This window comes from Andrena cerasifolii, chromosome 7 (genome assembly GCF_050908995.1).
Source record: "Andrena cerasifolii isolate SP2316 chromosome 7, iyAndCera1_principal, whole genome shotgun sequence".
Lineage (NCBI taxonomy): Eukaryota > Metazoa > Arthropoda > Insecta > Hymenoptera > Andrenidae > Andrena > Andrena cerasifolii.
The window spans coordinates 14,078,213-14,099,725 of record NC_135124.1 but is presented as its reverse complement, the minus strand read 5'-3'; the positions used below and the strand labels follow the sequence as shown (position 1 = coordinate 14,099,725).

Here is a 21,513-nt window from a genome sequence, read left to right as displayed (position 1 = left end):
GTACAGAATTAATTTTACCGCAACAAATCTGGCTAAAATATTTGGTACAGTGATAACAAATTAATACTTATTCGCGTATGTTGATGATTTGGTATTAAGTAAAAGTAGAAAGTATGCAAAAGGTTTCACACCATTTCTTAAGATTTACATGAATTTTTATTCTCAGGTACTCTTTCGGTGTTGATCTTATAATAGACTAATTGTTTAAAAGTATTTAATGGAAAATTATCAATTCGTAATGAGATTCTTTATTTAGTTTCCCAGTCGATATGATTAATCGGTGTCCTTGTAGTTCTTTGCTAAAATACAGACGACTTACGACTTACGATGACCGCTATAAATCATTGTGCTCATAAAATTGAGCAATTAGTTCACGAATACGTAGCAAAACATGTTATGCACGTATGACCGTAACGCGAATGGAATTATATTATCTATCAATGCTTATGTATGCACGCACATATATCTGAATTTTACCAATCTATTAATTCTGTTTACGTAATAGCATTGTGGTTTTCATTATTCTAAAGTGCATACATAAAGCATTACCGAACGAAGCTAAGTTCTACCATGATAAACATAATTCTATAAACGATTAATGTTATATGCATTCTATGTCTATGATGACCATGCGTTCGAAATATAATAGCAACGTATTTGGAACTCAAATCTATATAAAATTAAAAAAAGTACTTATTTACAGTGCTCTTGAATTTGTTTCTAAGAATAAACTTCTTCAGTCATCTCGCCACGCGCTTACTCAATATCAGTTTACATTACTGCATAAAAACTAGTTAGAGAAACTTAAAACTACACGAGTAAGATGAGTCGTCCTTTAAAAATAAATACAACAATAACTTTTTGGCATTGCACAACATACCATTGTTCGACACTCATTCAGAAAAAGTCCACGCACGTGCTGATGAAAGTTTCAGGATGGCAAGCATTTAAACAAAAGCATACTACTTCATAGATAAATCTGAAACATTCTATAAATATGTTAGTATGTACCCTATCTAAATTATTCTACCATCCGTTTCGAAGTCTTCTTTCTTCGCGAATTCGTAGTAAAATTTTACATAAATTCTATCAAAGTTTCACTACGCGCGAATCAAGAAATATATAGGAAAACGAGATTGCTGTATAATAATTTACGAGGCTCTTCTTTAAATAAGTTCAATCCCAAAACTTTCGTATCAGGCCTTGGATGTATGTTCTATCATACCGTGGTACATTGTACCTTATTAATAATGTTATTCGTCAACTCATCAGGCGAGAGAATAAGCTTATCGTTGCTATTCAACGTGCACAGTTTCTTAGGATTGTCTTTTTTAAGCTCGTCTTTCTCGTCGCAGATGAATGATTTGAGGGTATCCGCTGGCGGAGTACTTGCCGCAGGTGGCGTCTCAGGGATGCTCACCGGATGAATCAGTTCTTTCTTGTCCCCGTTGATCTGTATACTCGGCTGGTGTTTCTCGAAGATCTTTCTTCTAATCGTATTCTTCGTCAATTCCGGGGGATGCGGCAGAGCATATCGCAGTTTATCCCAGAACCACGGGTCGCCCCACTTCACGTACGTGTTCATGCTCAAGTAGGCTTTAAGTTCTGGATCCAAATCATCGGTGGGGCCAATCTCGCCGTATAAAATTAGAATGACCCTTGCCCTGCCTTCGCTAAGGGCCTGGCTGTGAGCAGCTCTGAACTCCATTCGCCCCCAAACGCTTTCCAGGAAGTTGGGCGATAACACTACTATCGTTCTCCTCGAGTCTTCAACCGAGCGCGCGATCTGCGTCGGTATCCATTCGCCTGCTAGCCAGTCACGGAAATGGAGGCACAGCTTGAATGGTCTGGGGCCGTTTTCCAGCTTCGGTACTAGCTCGTTTACAACAAAATCCTCGTCTTTGTGAGAGTAACTGATAAACGCGTCGTACAGCTTGTTTTTGTCTAGCTCGTCCTCGGTCACAAGCCACAAACAGTACTGATGCGCGTACAACCAAACCTTAATCTCTTGTTGATAACGATAGTATAATGCTGCTAGCGTGCCGATTATCAGTCCAGTGAGCGCTATAGCCAGGCTGATACCCACGATCGTCATCGTGTCCGCTGGACAGAAATCCGTCGCTGTCATTTTTAACATCGGAGTGCTCATATCCTTGCACGTGATCAGCAAGGAGTCTGGGATTTCTACAACTTTCGTTTGAATGAAATTTAGGAAATCTCTGGCGTCGCAATCGCACGCCCACGGATTGCCGCGTAGAGTGAGCTTCTTCAACGTGGTGGAATTACGCATGAATTGCAAGACGTCCGGATGTATTCTGCTAATGTTATTGTTGTCTAGTTCTAAGATCTGCAACACGCAATGTGAAATACGTCGTTAGTTTTGTAATCTTTTAAATTAGAGGAACTTGGATTTTTATTAATTACGAAGATAAAAGAAGTTTGCTCACCTCCACATGCAACGGCAACTCGTCCAGTGATATATCAGAGATATTGTTGTTCGACAGGCTCAACTTCGACACCTGTGTATCATTCAAACCAATATTTGCCAGAGGCAACATTGTAGTTAATTGATTGCCTGCCAAGTTTAACTCGAGCTGATAATCAGGCAAATTCTTGATGTCGCGCGGGGCACTTGTGAAATTTCTCTTGGAGCAATTGATTAGGAACGCCTTATTATCGGGCTGCACCCAGCAAGTACAATTTCTGGGGCACGGATCCGTTATTTCGCATTTCAACGAAGTGGATTTCAACTGTGTCACGGACGTGTTCGCCAGCCATGCCGGACTTTGGCAGGTTAGAGCCTCGGGAATTATGTGGAAATAGTTTTGCACGTAGGGGTGCATTCGTCCCTCTAAGTAACGCAGGAAGTAGTACATATCGCAGTCGCAAACTATGGGATTATCGTTGACTAGTATTATTACATCGCGGCTGATATTCTGGAATCTAGCTACTTCTTCAGCAGTGCCCAGATAGATGTGCGTTATATTGTTATGCGACAGATCCACTCTAATATTGTTCGACACAAATTGCAAATCTTCGGTCTGAAAATGAAATAATGAATTTAAATAATGGGCCCAGTAAATCTGAATATTTCACAGCAATCATGAAGTATACTCACGGATATAGAAGGTATCCTATTGTACTTGAGATCCAAGACTCGCAGTCTCAAGCTGCTTATAATCCAATCTCCAAATATTTCAGAAATATTGTTTTTACTTAAATATAACTCTTCCAGAGAGGTGCAATCGTGGAAGGGCGACTTTTTCCCGTACTCGTCGTGGTACAAAACTAACGAATTATTAAGCGAGAGCTGATTGTCGGAAAATTTTGCCACGCGCAAACTAGATAGGGAATTAAAGCTTTTGTCTTCTATTACTTGTAGTCTATTCTCCTCCATGTTTAATTCCTCCAGCGATTTCAAACTGCGGAATAGGTGCCTGCAATCATTAAAACAATTTGTCAGGAAAAACTATGGTGCGTTAGATTGTGACTAGACTGCTAATTGAAACATACAGAATTGCCTACTCAAGGGGAATGCATAATTATTTATCTTCCTCGATGTTGAGGCGCACGAAACTTGTTTATTAAAATAGGGTCATTTTTATAATTTCTTTTCATATAAAGAAACGTCATATTTAAAACTCAAGATACACACCTTGATGTGTATAAATTAAGCTGTATTCTGTTAAAAAATAAATTTGATATCTTAAGAAATGTTACAGCATTTATAGTATCAAAAATATCTCAGAGGTTACTGGATCGATTTGAATAAAACTTCGCACGAATATTCTTAAGACTATAATCTAGTACCAGACGGCGCCGATTTTGAGAAAATTTAAGTTTTCATCTTCTTTGGTTAATAAAAAACAAAACAAGACACTGCTCGAAAAATTCTCTGTACAAGTACTTAAGAATATTCCTGCAAAATTTGATCCAAACCAATCCATTAGTCTCAGAGATATTTTCGGTATAAAAATGACCCTATTTTTCACCTGTCAAGGGTATGTAACCCCTTAAAGTTTAATATTAAAATGGAATCGAACGAACCTGGAAATCGAAGTAAGATGATTCTTTGATAAATCCAGCTTGACCAACTTAATGGTATCCAAGAAGATGTGATCAGGCAACGACGTTAGCTCATTAAAACCGAGTTCCAGAGTCACCAAATTGTGCAAGCCGGCGAAGATGTCCTTCGGAAGGGACACGAGATAGTTCCTCTCCAAGTTGATATCGTTCAACGAAACAGAGCCCCAGAAAATGTCCTCCGGCAGTGTGATCAGGCCGTTTCTTCTAAGCTGCACCGTTTGAAGCTCCGTCAGATTCGCAAACAGCCCTCTAGGGAGTGTCGTCATGTTCCTCTTATTGCAGCACAGATCCACGTTCCTCAGCTTCATGTTCCGTTGCAGCAGCCCCTCCGGCAGCAGCGTAAAATTGTTGGCGAACAAATTCAGCACCTTAAGGTTCTCCAGTTTCTCAAAAACGTCACCGGGCAGGGTGGTCAATTCATTGGAGTTGAGGTCCAAGGATTTCAGAGAAACGAGCTTGTCGAAGGTACCCGCCTGGATGTTCAGGAACTTGTTCTGCCACAAATTAAGCAACCGCAGTTTCAGCAGCTTGTCGAAGACGCCCGGCTCGATAGTCTCCATCATGTTGTGGCCAAGCTCTAGGACCTCGAGGCTAAGCGTACTCCGGAAGATCCCAGGAGGCAGCCGCACGTTGTTCTCCCGCAAGTCGAGCCAGTTGAGGTGAGGCAGGTCCTCGAACAAGTCATCGGCCAAATTGGTCAGGCTGTTGCTCGATAAAATCAACTTCTGCAGCTTTGGAAAGCCTTTCAAGTGCATCCTGGTCAGGCTTGTGCTCAGGTTACCGAAGGATTGGAAGATCAGCCTCTCGACGTCCGCCGCGCCGAGCTTGCTCGTGATTTCTCCCAGGCTGACGTTCGTTGGCAGATCGCACATGCGAAAGTACATGGATTCTAAGTTGTGCGTGGGGAACAAGTTGGACAGACGGAAGTCGGACCATCGAGGAGAGTTGCGACATTGTATCTGAACAATAATAGTTATCATCGATTACATGCGTGGCATTAGAGATGTTGATCGACACAGTTGATCGTAGATGAAGTAGAATTGTGTCTGTTAGATGTCTGAGATTAGAGGTGTCGAATAGTACTCGCGTTCTGATCAGCTTTAACGAGTAGATATCTTTTTCGTGTGGATTGTTACGTAAAGAGAAGAGAAAGTTTCGGCTCGCAATGCTGAACAGAATAGAGGAGCGGAGCTCGCGGTTACAAAACGATGGACGTCAACATTGATATCGATTTTTGTTATTACACCATTGAAATCCTGTGGATTAATTTCCCTCGCTAGCAAAGTTATTTAACTAGTTTTATATATTTGTTATGGGACTTGCATTGAACGTGCACCACACCATGTAGAATTTATTTTTTACGTATATAATTTAAGAACTGTACAAAAATTGGAGCTGCACCCCTCTTGCTGCAAGCTCCCCAAATTTCTATCCAACCGGTAATTATCATCGGTTAATTATTATCGGTTAATTATCGAACTAAAGATCTCCAAAAATACCAGTTAAATCATCACTACATGTTAACATCTCGTATGTAGGTACGTATGTACACAAGAAGCAAGGCATGCACGGTTACGTTCCATCGTTCTGTTCCCGCATGCCTGCGTGGCTCTCTGAAAACGATGAATGAGTCACACACGCAGCGCTCACCTGGATATATTTGTACGGATCAGCGTTCACAATGAAGGCCGAGTCGTTGGCTGTGGGACAGTGTATCTCTGTATCGCTATTGTGACTCGGATGGCAGGTACACGTATGTTCTGGACACTGAATCTCGATCGCGTTGCACGCCCCGATGACCATTGAGAGGACGATCCACCATTGACCGAGCATTCTGCAGCCCCCGCCCGTCCTTGCCTGCTGCAAATCAACGAATTCACGTTTCCCTTTAGTTGTTGCAAAATTTTTTGCATAGCTGGTGTGCCATTTCACGTGCGAGGCATATGTTGGGAAAAGCGTGAATCGGAAATAGCGGCAGGACGAATTAGATAAACGCGTGACTTCCTCGCGCGATAAGAGCACACCCTGGTTTTTATGAAGGCGTGCATTTACGTCGACGAGATAAGTTTCGTGTCCGAGTAATGGTACTTTTATATTTGTTGAATGCTTGAAGGATTTTGGGAGAGTGAAAGTGAATTCGAAAAGAAGATGTGATTAGATGTCTGTGTACGATAAGACTGTATTCATTCGAACTCCAATTGTCTGATTGAAAAGGCTTGTTTGGGTATCTGCCTTCGACTTCGATCGCATTAGGTCATGAAGTATTGGCTGCCCCTGCTGTTTGACCAAATAACGAAATTCAAGGCTGAATGCTTCAGGGAATAATGAGGGGAATTATATACTTTTGTTGTTGGGAATGGGCTTGGTTCTAGTTTGTTTGCCTCGAAGTGGAATTTGCCAGTGCATGTGCTGGAAACAGTAGTGTAGTTTGAAATTGGAGCGGCGAAAAATAGTTCTGTGGACCGAGTTCAATATTTAATTATATACTTGAGTATTCGAGTGGGTCAAACACTTTGCAGTAGGGCGGAGCGGAAAATTTAAATTTGAATTTTCAGTTGGCCTGGGTGCGGGATAGTTGTCTTTTGATTAACACAACTGTAAAAAAACAAATTGGAAAAATATTCATGTCTGTAGGTTCCTTTTTCTCCTTAAAATAATTATATAATCATACTATATAGGGGAAAATTTAAATTTGAATTTTTAGTTGGCCTGGGTGCGGGATAGTTGTCTTTTGATTAACCGCACAGAACTGTAAAAAAAATTGGAAAAATATTCATGTCTGCAGGTTCCTTTTTCTCCTAAAAATGATTACATGATTATACGATTATGTGATCATTTTTAGGAAAATAAATCCGCCCTACTTTGCAGTTAGATTCGAATAGCTGATACAAGATTTAGTAAAATTGAAGTAGCTAAATACGATTAGAGTTCAAGTGGCTCAAATAAGTTTAATTAAAATTCAAGTAGCTCAAATAAATCGAATTAAAATTCTTATTACTAAAATTCATACTTGAAACTTCCAGATACATATTCAGTTCGACTCCTAAATTCCAGCCAAGTTAGATCACTATTTGCTCATTCGAAACACTTAGATAGGACTATCGCAAATTCTCCAAACACCTGTACAGTTCCCGCGATCGTCCTCCGACAAAGAGACATACCGAGCGACGATGCTTGTCACGTATCAAATCCTCCATGGCTTTATTCTACGCAACGTAGATCCGGGCTAACGACCCGCACTCGCTTCTGCTCGAAACCAGACACGCTTCTTTCTACAGACTAGTTGCAGGATGGTAATGCATACGGGCACGCACGCGAACGAGCTTTCCAAGAGATCGAATGTGGGATGAAAAATGGCAAAAGCTGTTTGAGCTTCGAACAATGAGATATCATGTAACCACGACGTTCTATTGCCTGGGTTTAAGGTCGTTGATTCCTTTACATTTCCAAGAATGAAACTTAACTTTCTCTCGCTTTACGATAAATTGCTGCCAGCTATATATACAGGATATTGAGGTATTCAAGAATTCAGGAATATAGGTCAAGAATTTAAAAAAAAAAAGGACAACAGGCATAAGTGGTTGATAAAGTGTTAAGATACAAAGTAGCTTAACCGAGTAACCATGCCATTTGAGTAAATGATTCCTTAATCATTCTCAGTAGCGTAACGAGTAGGGTAAGAGGGACATTAAGGGGGTCATTATGATCGGTAATTGGAGCATTCTGGGGACGTAAGAGTAGGTTGGTGTATTGTAAGGGATTAGATAAAACTTTAAACAGTTTGGAGCATAACGACGCGTGACAAAGTTTAAGTTAGCTTAACGACCCGCTTCAACGAGTTACTTTCAGAGTACCCCGATAAGAAGAAATTTGGCATTATACTAGCGTTACACAGTACCGCTAGGTAGTGACGTAGCTATACGGCAATGCATCTCAGGACTAAGTAAATAGTTCTAATAAAAATCCACGAAAACTTTGTCCCCCGGATGACTAATTCAAATTACATCATGAATTACACTAACCAACCTTGCTAATTTAAACCAGTCCAGGTTTCTATTTGCGAAGTCACTGCACATCCGCAGTGTGTATTCTGCTTCAGTACAAACTATCCAGGAATTGCAGGAATGCATAGACAATGTATTCAGTGGAATTATGTACGTGTGTAATTCTAAATAGAGACTACTGCGAACGCCTACTATCACGTGTGCTGTACAACCTCGAACTTTACAGGAAAACAGGGCTGAAAATGTATGCAATCATTTGGGATTCATGCGATCATTGAAGTAGTCAATTGGATAATACACATTCATAACAGATGATATTCTAGAACATAAATCCCTGCACTCGCATCCTACTTTTCAGTGGCATATTGCTAAACCATCGGCTTTACGATTCGCTAAGAAAATGTAACGAAGATGGTGCACATGTTAAGGTCGAGGTTCCATTAAAATGCTTAACCCTTAATCGGTGAGGTGGTGACGTTCCACTTTTTAACATAAACGGTGGCGTGGAGTCCCACAGACTCCTCTTAATAATTTGACACTGTCAAGTCTAAATCTATTTTTAATATATACATTGTGGAGTTCTTAATGACTGTATTACAGTTGAAAAAAATGCTTTTGCATCTTTTGTTCGAAACATTTGTAACATATTGTAAAACAAGGTCGAAGGAAAATATAGGGAAAATAATTCTGCAGTAGTCTTCCAGGCTCCTAGTCACCGTTTAAGGGTTAAAAGTGCTTGCAGGTTTATATATAAAAGATTATTTAGACTGATATCTCTCCATCCCCTAAGAACGATGCAGAGTAGCTGCAATTATCCAAATAAAAAACACGCTGTACGATCGCTTAAAATTTTCTTAATCTTGATGAAAGTGAAATGCAAAATATAATGTGGCAACACGTACTTAACCCTGACCTATCGATTAAAAGATTAATAATCTCAATTTTGATTTACTAATGCGTCTTATGTAACGTGATTAGATAGAAACACAGACACACAATGCGCGGACGATGTTCAATAATGAACCCATTGATAAGCGTCATAATATTTGACAATTCTAAAACGCAGTTTTTTCTTCACAAAATAACGCTATAAATTGCAAGCTTGCTTTAGTAAATTAATTGCATTAGGACCCAAAGGAAAGTTACTATGAGTCAAGGTTGCTACCATCACACGTTAATCTAAAATTGATAAAAGTAAGATTATAAATACTTTCTGCTACCTTTTAGGCACATTTTGCATTCCAAGGCAAAAGGATGATTCATCTTTTGGCGTTGATAAGATTTTCAACTGCCCCTGCTCCTCTCCAGTCTAATAATACAAGTTAACTAATTCCAATGTGCCACCGAAAAGATAATATCCCAGTGCCTGCGAAAACTGCTTTCCAAAATATGTAGAAATCAACGTCAAATATGTCTTCTGAGAGGTGCATTGCCAATATGTCGTAACAGTGCCATTTTCTTCGGCGCTTCTACGCAATTGTTTTATAATCCTTCGAATTGATAGTCCCGCGATAACTTCGGTGGAGTGATTGCACAGTGGGCCCCGCACATGCTACGGGTCTCGGCTAAAATGCAACATGCACGTCGATTTAGCGAGACCAAGGACACACATGTCCGTTCTCTTCGCTTTTACACGCGTCCTCCGTGAAACCTGTTGCGGTTTGCTTACGTTGGCGAATAACAAGGAGAGAGCAAAAACTTGATACAAGAGAACGGATGCTTCTTCGTTTCACACATCCCACCGTGTCCTTTGGATCCGTAAAGGACGTTTAAAGTTTATTAGATTATTTATTATCTAATTATTATTAGATAACTTCCAAGATTTTAAGGGAAATGGAAGGGTATGGGAGCTGGAGCACATGGAAGTATACTTCATTCGAAACTCACGAAACAGTGAAGCTGAAGCTTCGTTCTGATTAGTCAAGTAACTAAGCTGAACAAAAGCTTAAACCCACAGTTCACGCGTGCGTAATGCGTGACACATTTGGAGCACCTAAAAAGTAGGGTAGCCCATTTAGGAAACGCAAAGTTTCTTTAAAATCCAGCTCGAAATTAAGCAAATAATATATATCCTACGGGAGACCCAACATCGTTTAATTGCAACGATTTTTTACGCGACACAGCTTAAAAGTTATTCCAGATGGTAGGCGTTAAAATACAAGTAGCAATGCCTCGTCACGGTATCTTTCCAGTCAAGGGAAAGATACCCAAGTTTCGGCAGTGTTTTCAAATGGTATTCAGAATGACTCGAGATATCACCGATTCGTCGGTCTTTGTATTGAACCGCGTCGAACGAATTCGCAGTAAGATTAATTTCCTTTCGATACAGGGATACAAGTACTTGTTAATCGACCACAGTGCTAGACTGAAATATTTGTTCCCCCGGCACACTGGATCGAATTATTTTACACCAGTGTCCGACGATTGACTTTCCATTGCTGACGATGCGGTTTTCTTAATCGTCGCGCGATATTTCGACGGATTAGCAGCGATTTTCACGGATATATATCATACGTTCTGAGATATCGCTGGGCGAAGAGATATCGTTCGTGACGCTACATTCATTTCGCGCTGTATAGACGAAACTCTGATAATCAGCGTCTTCGTTTCCGCACGCGTGACAAGTGCCACTCTTCAAGTATAACTGGAGAGGGGGGGTTGTTCGTTTAATTAAAAAAAATTTATGTCAACAATTCAATTAATGTCTCGAGTAGTATGTTTTGTTTGAACAGCTGTTCCGAACACTCGGCCCTTTTGCGCGTGAGATTTTTGTGACTCGCGACTAGTATATATAAAAATATTACCGAACCGATTTCGATGAGCCATATAACAGAAGAATCTTTGCTTTGATGGGATTGCTATAGATTAGTTCCAAAATCCGCGTGCAGAGGGCGTTGCGCTTTCTTTTAAAATTAAATGTCAAATTAAAAAAGAACGAAAAGTCTAATTTACACCGCAGCGAAGCAAGGGTATTTTGCTGGTTTTGTATATATTAAAACACAAGTTTTTATCGTCTTAAGGGGGGAGCCTGGTGTAACTAAATGAAAATCGAGGCATTTTTCGGGAATTTTTTTTAAAGAAAGTATTTGATAGATCTTTCTGAAACTTTCAGGATATTCCATTAACAGGTTAAGGTATATAACAAAAAAAAAATATTAAAAAAGAGCGGCAAATAACAAAGTTATGCCCAGTCCGTTGGCGACGCAATTATTGCACTGCGGGCAACGTAGCGTCTTTTGGTTTCATCTGAAACCAAAAATCGAACAATTTTCTTTTAGTTTATGAGTGTACGCACAGAATGAAGTAATTTGAAACTTAAAAGATGCAAAATGAACAAATGGCGGCCTCTTGAATAAAAAGTTCACTGTTTCCAACGAAATTTTGCCGTAAATGTCTAAAAAAAAGTTATTTATTTAAACAATATCATTATACTAATAACTTAGTACTATGAAGAAAATGTTCAGAAATATCCGTGCACAAGGCCAAGTCGATTGGTTGAATATTTTTTTAGTTACATTGCCCGCAAAGTATAAAACTGTCGTTTCGAGAAAAACACGTTTCAAGTTTTGTGGTAGCCTGGCGCTCCGTAGCAAAATCGGCTATATCCGCTTTAATTTTTCGAATTTCGTTTTGCGGCTTTGGGAACATATTGTCGTGATGTTCAACTATTGATTTATGCAAAAAAAAAATCGATTTCTTCGATCCGCTACACCAGGCTCCCCCCTTAAGAAATGTATTCTGCTCCCTTTTTCCGAGTATTACAGTAAAAGATTAGAAAATGATAATTTTTTAATGAATTTCAATTTAAACGATACAAAACTATTGTCTCTTCAGACCGATGTAAATATTCATGTCTGCCTCCAAAAGTTTCCTCCACAGGCAGACAAAAAATACTATCAAAATAAGGATGACTGTGTTGACTTTGGTATTCTAAAGAATTTCTTCCTGCTCGAACCCAAGCAACTTCTTTCATCCATTTCCCAGATTTATTGGAATAACAATCTCCTTCGCGAACTGCTACGATTGCACGACCCTTGTTGCTTGTAGCAATATGTCTTGTTAGCTCTGCAGATTTTCTTAAGAGTTTACTTTTTTTTTCCTCCAACTCAAATATCCGCCGTTTGTGTTCATCCTTTCCTCCTCTGCTTTCCGCGAATTTCATTTCTTCGAAGCGTTCCACCGCTTTTGTCTTGAATGAATCGACGTTAAGCGAGCACTCTGCCCGTTAATTTAATGCACGCCGTTTATTACACACGTGCTCGCATCATCCACGCGCGTTACGGAGAGTAGCACGTTTCGTTTTTCTTTTCTTACGGACAACTGCGTGTAGAAATAAATGAAACGTGCTAGGGTAAGTGTGGGTATTACTGCGGACTTTTAAGCTAGGTTAACTTTAGAACGTTCAATAAAGCGCTCAAATGAATATCAGTCCCTCCTTCTTATTTTAAAAGACAGTTGGGATCTTAATAATTCTATAAAAAAATGTAAGGACGCGGTAATAGGCACAGTTAATTAAAAATACTAACGAAATATCAATTACTGCGCGTATATTACTGCGGACAGTTGTTACGCAAAATACTAGTGTAACAAAGCCTATTGGCTTTTTTCATTTTTTGATTCTTTTCTCCACTTTCGTCTTTTCTTGGCATCTTTACAGAGTTGTAATTGTCACTCACGCACCGCGGCTCACTTTGGAGTTTAGATTGACGTACGATCTGAAAAATGGTTACGTTACTTAATACTGCGGCGAGAAATAAAAATTAAAACTAAAATGTGGATGACTGATTTACTGTCTTTCTGAGAAAAAAATCACTCTTGCTCTATTGAGTAATAAACGCTACATTACATGTATTACTGTTTAATAACAAAAATATAAATGTTTTCCAGGAAATCGATCAAAGTTTCGCCCTGATGAATTTTAAACTACGACAAAAGAATTAATGATAACTTTGCTGTACATATTTATTAGTAATTGTCTGAAATAGAGTTTACAATAATTTTATTAAATAATTTTCAAGGGATTATGTACTTTCCAACATTAAATACGATTTGTTTTAAAATATCCGCAGTAATACCCACACTTACCCCACTTTTCGTAACGTGCGTCGGTACGAAGTCAATGGTAGCATCAAATGCTCTAATACAATAATCCCATCGAATTGTAACCGATATCATTATCATATCTACTAATTATCTGCCCACAATAACAATCGGTACTAGATCTGTGAAAACCTTCTTTCAACGTGAATGGCCCACAAGTTTTGCCTACATTCTCAGATTTTCTTAATCTTATTATAGTCACAATATCTGAATTTTGTAATTACATTTAGAATTGTTTAGCCTGTTAAAGTTTTCCAACGCAAGAATTTAAAGACTCTCTTGATCCATTGATATTCTGGTAAACGGGTACATCTCGCATCACGCGGATCCCACATACATGCAAATAATACTGCTTCGTGGAACTCAGAATACGAGTAATAACTGGTTTCCAGCAAATAACAGTATCTGTTAAAAAAAATAAACAAGGAAAATATGTGCGATGAGTACTGAACAGCTTTTGGTCCAAACAGTTTTCGACTCCTCAATTCTTTCATCAAGATTTAACGAGTAAAAAATGCAGCTTCGTATACTAACATTGCAGAAATCTTTTCTGCAAAGTACCAGTGTATCAGCTCTGTCTTCTTATGCCACAACCGTCATTACCAACGGGTATGCAATTATACTTTGCTCAATGCAAGAAATCAATTCCTTGGAGTTGCGACTGATAAGTACGAGCTGCGGAATCATAATGCTTTAAATAGAGGAAAATAACGATACGGTACAGTGGAGGCTGTATAGTTTGTTGTCTGACACAGAGACATTGCAATTGCGCGTTCTAATTAAACTCGGCAAATTTAGAAACGTATTTAACAACTCAAGTTCAAATGGAACGAGTGTATCATATAATCCACAAGACTAACGGCTTCCAATAATTAAAAGAGCTTTGCAAGTATCGCGATCTTAGATCGACAAATTCAAGTAGCTAACCTTTGGCCGCAGCAATAAAAATAAATCTCAATTAAACAACTAATAAGCAGCAGTTGCTCACGCTACATTCTGAAAGGGCGCGATTAGCATCGGACTGCACAGTAACTACGCTAAACGAGTGTCCATCACGCAACAACAAATCGATACTGACATCCACTGCACGATACGTACAAGTATAGGTTAAAATTCATCCACTGCAGGCTTATTCTATATTTCGTTAACACGCGCTTAAAAGTCAGTGTGCGCAGTGCCACGCTAATGACTAGGAATTATCTCACACGTTCTACACACGTGGCCTCTGCAAACAAAAATATTTCGCCAGCGATAGTAACATGGCGATACATCCAACTCCCTACCGGGCATGACGTTTGTTTACCATGTATCGGTGGAAAAGAAACGGCCAGCGACATGTTGCCGCATCGCGATTATTCGTCGCGATAGTTTCCCGTTTGCCACCAACTTCGCCCCGTAAATATTCCGACTCACAGTTCGCGCGATTCATCGATCGAAATTCGCTGGCAGTCGAGAAACTATCCAACGCACACTTTACACCGTGTACACGTATATTGCAGTTGAACCGTTTCCTGGAAAACGCAGCGCAGGAAACTTGAAACTTACACCACCGCGTCCTTCTAACAATAAGAAGCGCGAAAGTGTAGAATCTAATCCGGCGAAATGCCCATCAATCATTATTTTAACACCCTAAAATCAGCTCCGAGATACGCGATAGCATACATCGATCTCTATCTCTATGCAACGGGAGCTTCTATTTGCCTGTATGGATTGACAACGTGTTTACAAAAAAAACTCTGAAGAAATACACGGTGCGATTGTTCGTGTGCCATTGTTTTTTTACGCGAACAGTTTGTCCCCTGTGTTCGAATTGGGCACAGCAGATCGATCTCGACGGTCTTGACGGTTACCGCATCGTGAATATGTGAGTGGATAACGGGAAGTTAATGTTGCGGGGAAGATCTCGCTTACCAGGTTCAACGTAGGAATCCAATCACGCAGCGATCATTCGTCGTGGCTGCTTTGTTTTCTGCCCTTTCTTCCTTCCAGCCAAGGTTGCGATCACGTAAATGCACTGCTGCGCATTATTTCAGAGGACACACGGTTGTTGTGTGATTTTTTTTCGTGAAGCCCGCGCGCGGGTCGGTCGCGTAATGCACGTGAAGCGCGAGGAAAGTAAAAGGAGGAACTTCAATCGCACTGGAGAACCATATTGAGATTCATAAACGACACAAACAGATCGTTCACCACGCTCTCGACGCGAACTGACGGCTCTTTACGCGTGCCGTCCGGTTACGAGTCCCGACGATACCACGTGACCCCTGATCCAGTGTGCTGCGCGCGCCTGCGCGGATCGACCGCGACTGCGTGAACCAGACGCGCTCGGGTAGCCCGCCGTGGGGGAAACCCCTCGGGAATTTCGTGAAAATAATGGAATCCTCTCGCACTTTTTTTGTTTTATCGAATCGGACATGCAAATGCGAGGCGACAATCTTCGTTAATACGTAATCTTCACTAATACCAGCTTCCACTGTATCTTTTCCACGACCCAAAGACGAGTTAAAACCCGCCTCGGTTTATTTACAAAAAAAACACTTTCAATTCAACCAGCGGCCGTAGCCGTGATGGAAAACACCGGTTCTCGTGTTAGATCACCGAAGTTAAGCATCACGGGGCGGTGTACTGGGGAAAGATGGGTGACCACCTTTCTCTCGGTGCGCTGCTGCTGCTGGGACCCGAGAGAGAGGAGGGAAAAAATGGGACTACAGTTCGTTGGGCGATATAATAAAAAATTAGCTTGAAACGCCCCCATCCTGCTTAAAACACAGGAAAACAATAAAACATTACATAACACTTTCAATTCAGTCGTTTTAATGTTTCATGGTAAAATTTAGTATACTATTTCTGTGACCCTTGGAAAATATGTTCAAATAAATTAATTGAAGGCATTAAATAAACACATGGGAAGTTCGGTGTCGAATATTGTTTTAAATATAATAAGATAGCCTCTTCAAGAGTTTTCTTCTTTCCTAGCGGACAACCAGAAGCCCGTCTCTCTTCAAAAGGGCTTTCGAATACTTCACCGAACACATGTCCCGTCTAGTGCTTTCTATTCTGTAAATATTTACGGTGGAAAGTTATGTCAGCTTCCGCTTCTTGAGCAAAGACGCACAAGACCCTTATAAATTCTCAGTTTTCGTTACTGAAACTCTATATGCGTATGCACTATCTCTTCGGGGCGTCTGACAAGTTTCTTGTATATCTACCAAAGTCTCGTTTGGAATTTATGAAATATTTTGCGGGTTTAATATTTAACCTAATTTGATTTCTATACTACGCTACTCCTTAAACCTTCCCCCATCAAATCTGTATATCAAATATTCATAAAACGACTTCAGGAATATTAAAAAAAAATCCCCAAGCAAGTGCTACGATTTTCAGTGTTAAAATCTAATTTTTTTTTAGCAGAACCTTAGTGTCAGTGGATGACATTTTTTTCTCACAGAATGACCCCACATTTCGTGGATGTTCAGTAGTTATGTTTCTCCACCTTTGTCACGTGGATCTTGATACGTCCACTCAAGCAAGCTGGCTAGTCGTCCATACTTAACAGATAAAAATAGTACTTCGTGGAGAGGGTTCGCGACGTCTGCTTTATTATTAAATTCACGATTAATAACGTTCAGCCTACGCATTTCACCGATACGTTGGCGCGATTGTATCTCAAAGATTTCCGTACAGGATAACATACACGGGACACAATATTTCCACCTTCTGAGCAGTAGTAATCCAATATTCCCAGCCTCTCTCCCGTTCTTTTGTTTCACTTTCCCTTTTCTACCCCCACGTGACTCTTACAACCGCTCGCACCCCCGATACTCGCAAGGCCTGCTCACCTTCCTAGCCGAGCCACAGATGGAAGGCTGTAAAATCGCGACGGCAGTCGAAGAAAGGTTTTCTCCCTTTTCCCTTCCGGTACAGAGGCTCGAAAGCAGGCACGGCTCGAGTGCCCAAGTACCCAGATGTGGCGGGACAGTCCTGATCCTGAGAAGTTCTGGTCGCCACATGGCCTAGAATAATACACTTCCGCGCAGTCGGATTTTTTCTCCACGGCCCCGCTCTTTGTCACGAAAAGTGTCCCCCATTTAGAATACATCGGGCCCTCGGAGGAATCTTGTAAGATGATTTCGTAAGGGTAAGCAGATGCGTGGACGCGGGGTGCTGCATTACTATTTCCGTTTCCGCTTCTTTCACCGCCGCTTGCCACGTGCCTGGGCACGCTTTTTACCCATCAGTTGGAAAACTTACTTCCATGCCCTTCAGTGCTTGAATTCGTAAACCGTTTGTCGCCACCACCCTCAGTTTTTTGAGAAATTCGATTTTAAAAGAGACTGCAAATCTTCAACTTTGTACATCTTTTGCGTCGAAGCGGTAATACTTATTCGGTTGCTCGTCGCGTCTAATTATTCTATGAACCCTCCCGAATACAACGATATAAGTTATTATTGGATTATGAACATTTAAATATGTTTAAGCAACGATTAAAGGGGAGAGGACACCCGAAATGCACCCATTTTTGAAGATATCTTTCAATTTATTTCCAAAACTAAGGGTCTAGGAGAAAATCTGACTACTCCACGCGATGCAGCAGACAATTTTCCTTCTGAAAGCATCAACAGAAGTGGTAAGTCACGTTTTGTTTTCAATTCAGAAGCGAAAAAGTTTGGCAAAACGCGCGGCGCCGACAGTGGTAGTCACGCGACAGATGTTCAAAGTTGAAAGTTTGCAGTTTTTTTTCAAAATCGAATTTCTCAAAAACTGAGGGTGACGGCGACAAACGGTTTGCGGATTCGTTTGCAGGGCACGGAAGCCTATAAAAAACCGCTATTGGATGTTACAAGTCCCGATGGCTGTCGGACTGTGAAATTCAAACGTCTTGCAGTAAGATTACCTTCTCATTCCAGTCGAAGGGTGCAAATCCCTCGACGATCGATTATAATCAACACTCCGTAGGCCTTGGTCCTTTAGTCGTAAATTTTTGGTGATTAGTGCGCTGCAATGTTACATTGACGATTAAAATATGGCCCTCTCGCTCGTGGGAGATGTCGCTAATCAATTATACCGCATCCAGCGAAACAGGTTTCCAATTGTGGTTTTTTCCACAGAAACCAACGCGCAGGATTTCCCTTTGCCATGGAATTCCCAAGGTACACCATGATTCACCGCTTAATTAGCCCCTCTGTACCTGGCAATGGTAAAAGGTACCTTTCCATGTACGTGCGCGGATACGGGGTGTCTCCTAGCTAGTGCCTTTGCTAGGGAAATGCTGGAGTGTGAGGAAGTTAATTTTAAAAATCTAGAATGGAATCTATTCTACATATGTATATAGTCAGGCCGCACTGTATCACTCACTGCATAAAAAGAAATTTCAAAATTAGATCGGAAACGAAGCACCACTTCTATTTGTTTATTCAGATGATAGTCGCTTTTCCTTATCTCTTTAATTGACGTTCAGCGAAACAAATCAACGAGGCCAGATCATTTTATTGTTACAACGCCGCAGTTATTTCTCTGTAAGTGATCGTTGATTTGGGTATCTTAATGACAAATTTTTGGTAGCCTTTGCTGCCATCAACGTAACCGTCAGGCGCGGATTAAAATTTTTCGGGCCCGGGGCTATCAAAGCTTCGAGGGCCCCCGTGGTTGAAAAGCGGGCGGCAGGAATTTGAACAATAACAATAATTCACTGTAATCGCATGCGAAATTTTAAGTGGGAAACCGTGTATATGTCTAAAAATATATAATTCTCCAGAATTGTAAAAATTTAAGTAGATGTCATAAAGGAGGTTTAAGGCTCCCCCAAACCAACGCGAATTTCGCCGCGGATCAGATAACACTGCCCATAAGCCACCACGTATAAAAAACTGCCGCCTTAACTGATTCGCGTTGGATGGGGGAGCCTTTAAGCAATGAAATCGTAAAATAAAAACATAAAATTGGAAGTTGCGGAACTCGTAGAAAATTTATTTCAAACAACATTTCCAATGAAGACAGAGTGAGATAATCGCTTAGAAGCGAAGGCTTAGAACGGGGCCCCCATGGAAAGTGTGGCCCGGGGCTGCAGCCCCCATAGCCCTCCTTTAATCCAGGCCCGGAAAGCTGGACCGCGACGGCATAGCTAGTAATGGGGGTCGTTATGTAGCTTTAGCAACGTTCCATGGCACGATGGTTCCGTGGTTTTGGAGAACTCTTGATAAGATAAGGGGAGGTAATTATTGCGGATTTGCGCGTCTTCTGTGCTCGAAATTTCATCAGATAGGGTGACTTGCAACGTAGTAATCAGATATCTGATTTTATGGAAACCATCCGGAGGAGATGCAAGAAAATTACAAAGGGCGAAACAATCAACCCTAAATGTGGAGTGCTTCGACTCGAACACTGATCTTTAATTATACAGTTTTATTAGTGTTGAATTTTAGGGAAATCATGTTCATTGATTACGTAAAGTTGAACTCCAATTCTCGTTGTGTCACGTCACTCTTATTGCGACACACAGTATCCCTTGATTATCAATATTTAAGTCCGTGAAATTGTGATTACGCCATGTGGTGTATCTGCGTGCTAACGCACCAATTTTTCTGTCTTTCGTAAACACCGTCGAGAGTGTAAATTACAAATTTATCAGGTAACCGTAGATAACCGTCTACCAAGTTCATCGTAGATCGGATCTATGGATATCGTAGAAATGTAACTTAGTAAGTCCTGCGTGTAATTCATACGCAGAATAATATTTGACTTGAGATTTAAGAGAGATATTTCCTACCGTAATTTTAATTTAATTTACGCACCTGTAAAAGTACAAACTTAACATAAAATACAGATCATTGGATAATAGAAGAAATGAAACTTTATAAACCATGCGAACACAACTGTCAGTCGAGTTTTTATCCATCTACATATGTCTGAATATTTTATATTTTCGTCGCAATTCATTCTTCACGCAAACAGTTACACAGGAATTCCATAATCACCATTAAAGATAATTGGTACATCGTCATTCCGATAACAAGAGACGCCCGTAATTTTTATCGACGTCCTCCATTTATATTTTCAAACGTAGGAATGGCAATGCAGCGCAGAATTCGAATGGCACACAAATGTTACCTGCGGCTGCAAGTCGAGCCCCTCGCAGCCCACCGCTTCGACATATGTGCACGAAGACGTTCAGGACACCTCTTCTAGTCATAGTAAGTGTGGATGAAAAATATTCCCCCGTTTAACATCGACAGCGATATTATTGTCAGCAAAAATAACAGAAGGTGTTCCTCCTAAAAGTACAATTAAATGCCCGAATTAAACTGAATCCTAGTTTAGTTCTCTGGTCTGAAATGAACTAAATTAAGTGACTGCGAAAGTAAAACTGTTTTTGGAATATCTGATTGCTCATCTGCTTTCAGCTGGCACAGTGGCAGGCGCCATAGTGAGTGTTATCGCTCTAGTAGCAGCACTGCTTTATTTCCGAGACCCTGATAAGAGAACATGCCTGCGTTCTTGCTTTAATCCGTTTTCCTCGAGGAGGGGTAGTGGACGCGTTCAATACTGCAGGGTATGTCTTCCAATCTTTCTATTTTCTCCTAATTATTTATACGTTGGAAAGAAATTTATGGCAGCTGTGTATTTTAAGCAGAATGCTTCGCACTCTTCCAAAGCATTCAAAAGGGTATAATCTAGTATCAGAGTCGGGCATTAACTAAATAAAAAATTATTTAAATACCGGATCAAATAAAAGTTACTTTAACTTTAGATTATTCGGCGGGATGAAGTTAATTTTTTCATTGGACCGTAATTTTTTGAACTTTTATTCGACATTCGAAATTTTTATTTAAATAAAAGTTTTGCCCACACTCTGTCCAGTATCCATCTTCTAACATTGGATTGAAATATAATTTTCTAAATTTTATATTTAAATAAATGCACGTATCGTGGATACTTTCTGCAAGACTGTAAAAGAGTACGTACGTATCTTTTTATTTTTTAAGTACTAGTGTGTACTCACTTTACAATGTGTACTTTAAGTAAGTCACCATGGCGATTATCATTTTCATTGATATACATTCGGCCGACACATTTCCTGATAAATCGATAGCCTGACGAAATTGTGACAACTGGAGCGAAAAAATTGTAGCTTGGTACTTGTGATGTTTAATTGATATGCATTATGATTAATGTACGTGATAAAGTTAATTAATCGATAAATCGTCAGACGATTGTTATTTTAAATGATGAGTGTCTAAACGATTGGAACTAAGGAACCAATTTGGTGCTTTATGCTATGAATATTTTTCTGCTTTCATTCAAAACGTTCTCTTCTTTCCAAAAGTAC

The 21,513-nt window shown here is 40.2% G+C and overlaps 2 protein-coding genes across 3 annotated transcripts in view; one reads left to right on the top strand and one right to left on the bottom strand.

Moving 5' to 3' along the window:
• Lerp (lysosomal enzyme receptor protein) overlaps positions 1–21,513 on the top strand; it is a 28,497-nt gene that overhangs the window by 3,890 nt on the left and 3,094 nt on the right. The window contains exons 14-15 of the mRNA XM_076816827.1: positions 20,251–20,377; positions 20,588–20,736. Of these exons, the coding sequence (XP_076672942.1) occupies positions 20,251–20,377; positions 20,588–20,736 (276 nt within the window). The remainder of the gene's footprint in view (positions 1–20,250; positions 20,378–20,587; positions 20,737–21,513) is intronic.
• Positions 134–15,399, bottom strand: Tl (toll like receptor). Of its 2 annotated transcripts, none has more exons than XM_076816798.1 (6): positions 15,102–15,399; positions 5,737–5,946; positions 4,048–5,045; positions 3,119–3,437; positions 2,448–3,041; positions 134–2,347 (listed from the first exon to the last, which is right to left on the bottom strand). In XM_076816798.1, the coding sequence occupies exons 2-6, from the start codon at positions 5,917–5,919 to the stop codon at positions 1,220–1,222; spliced, it is 3,222 nt and encodes a 1,073-aa protein (XP_076672913.1). In that variant the 5' UTR covers positions 5,920–5,946; positions 15,102–15,399; the 3' UTR covers positions 134–1,219. The 2 variants fall into 2 exon arrangements, with proteins under 2 accessions (XP_076672913.1, XP_076672912.1); XM_076816797.1 differs by having other exon boundaries at positions 5,737–5,943.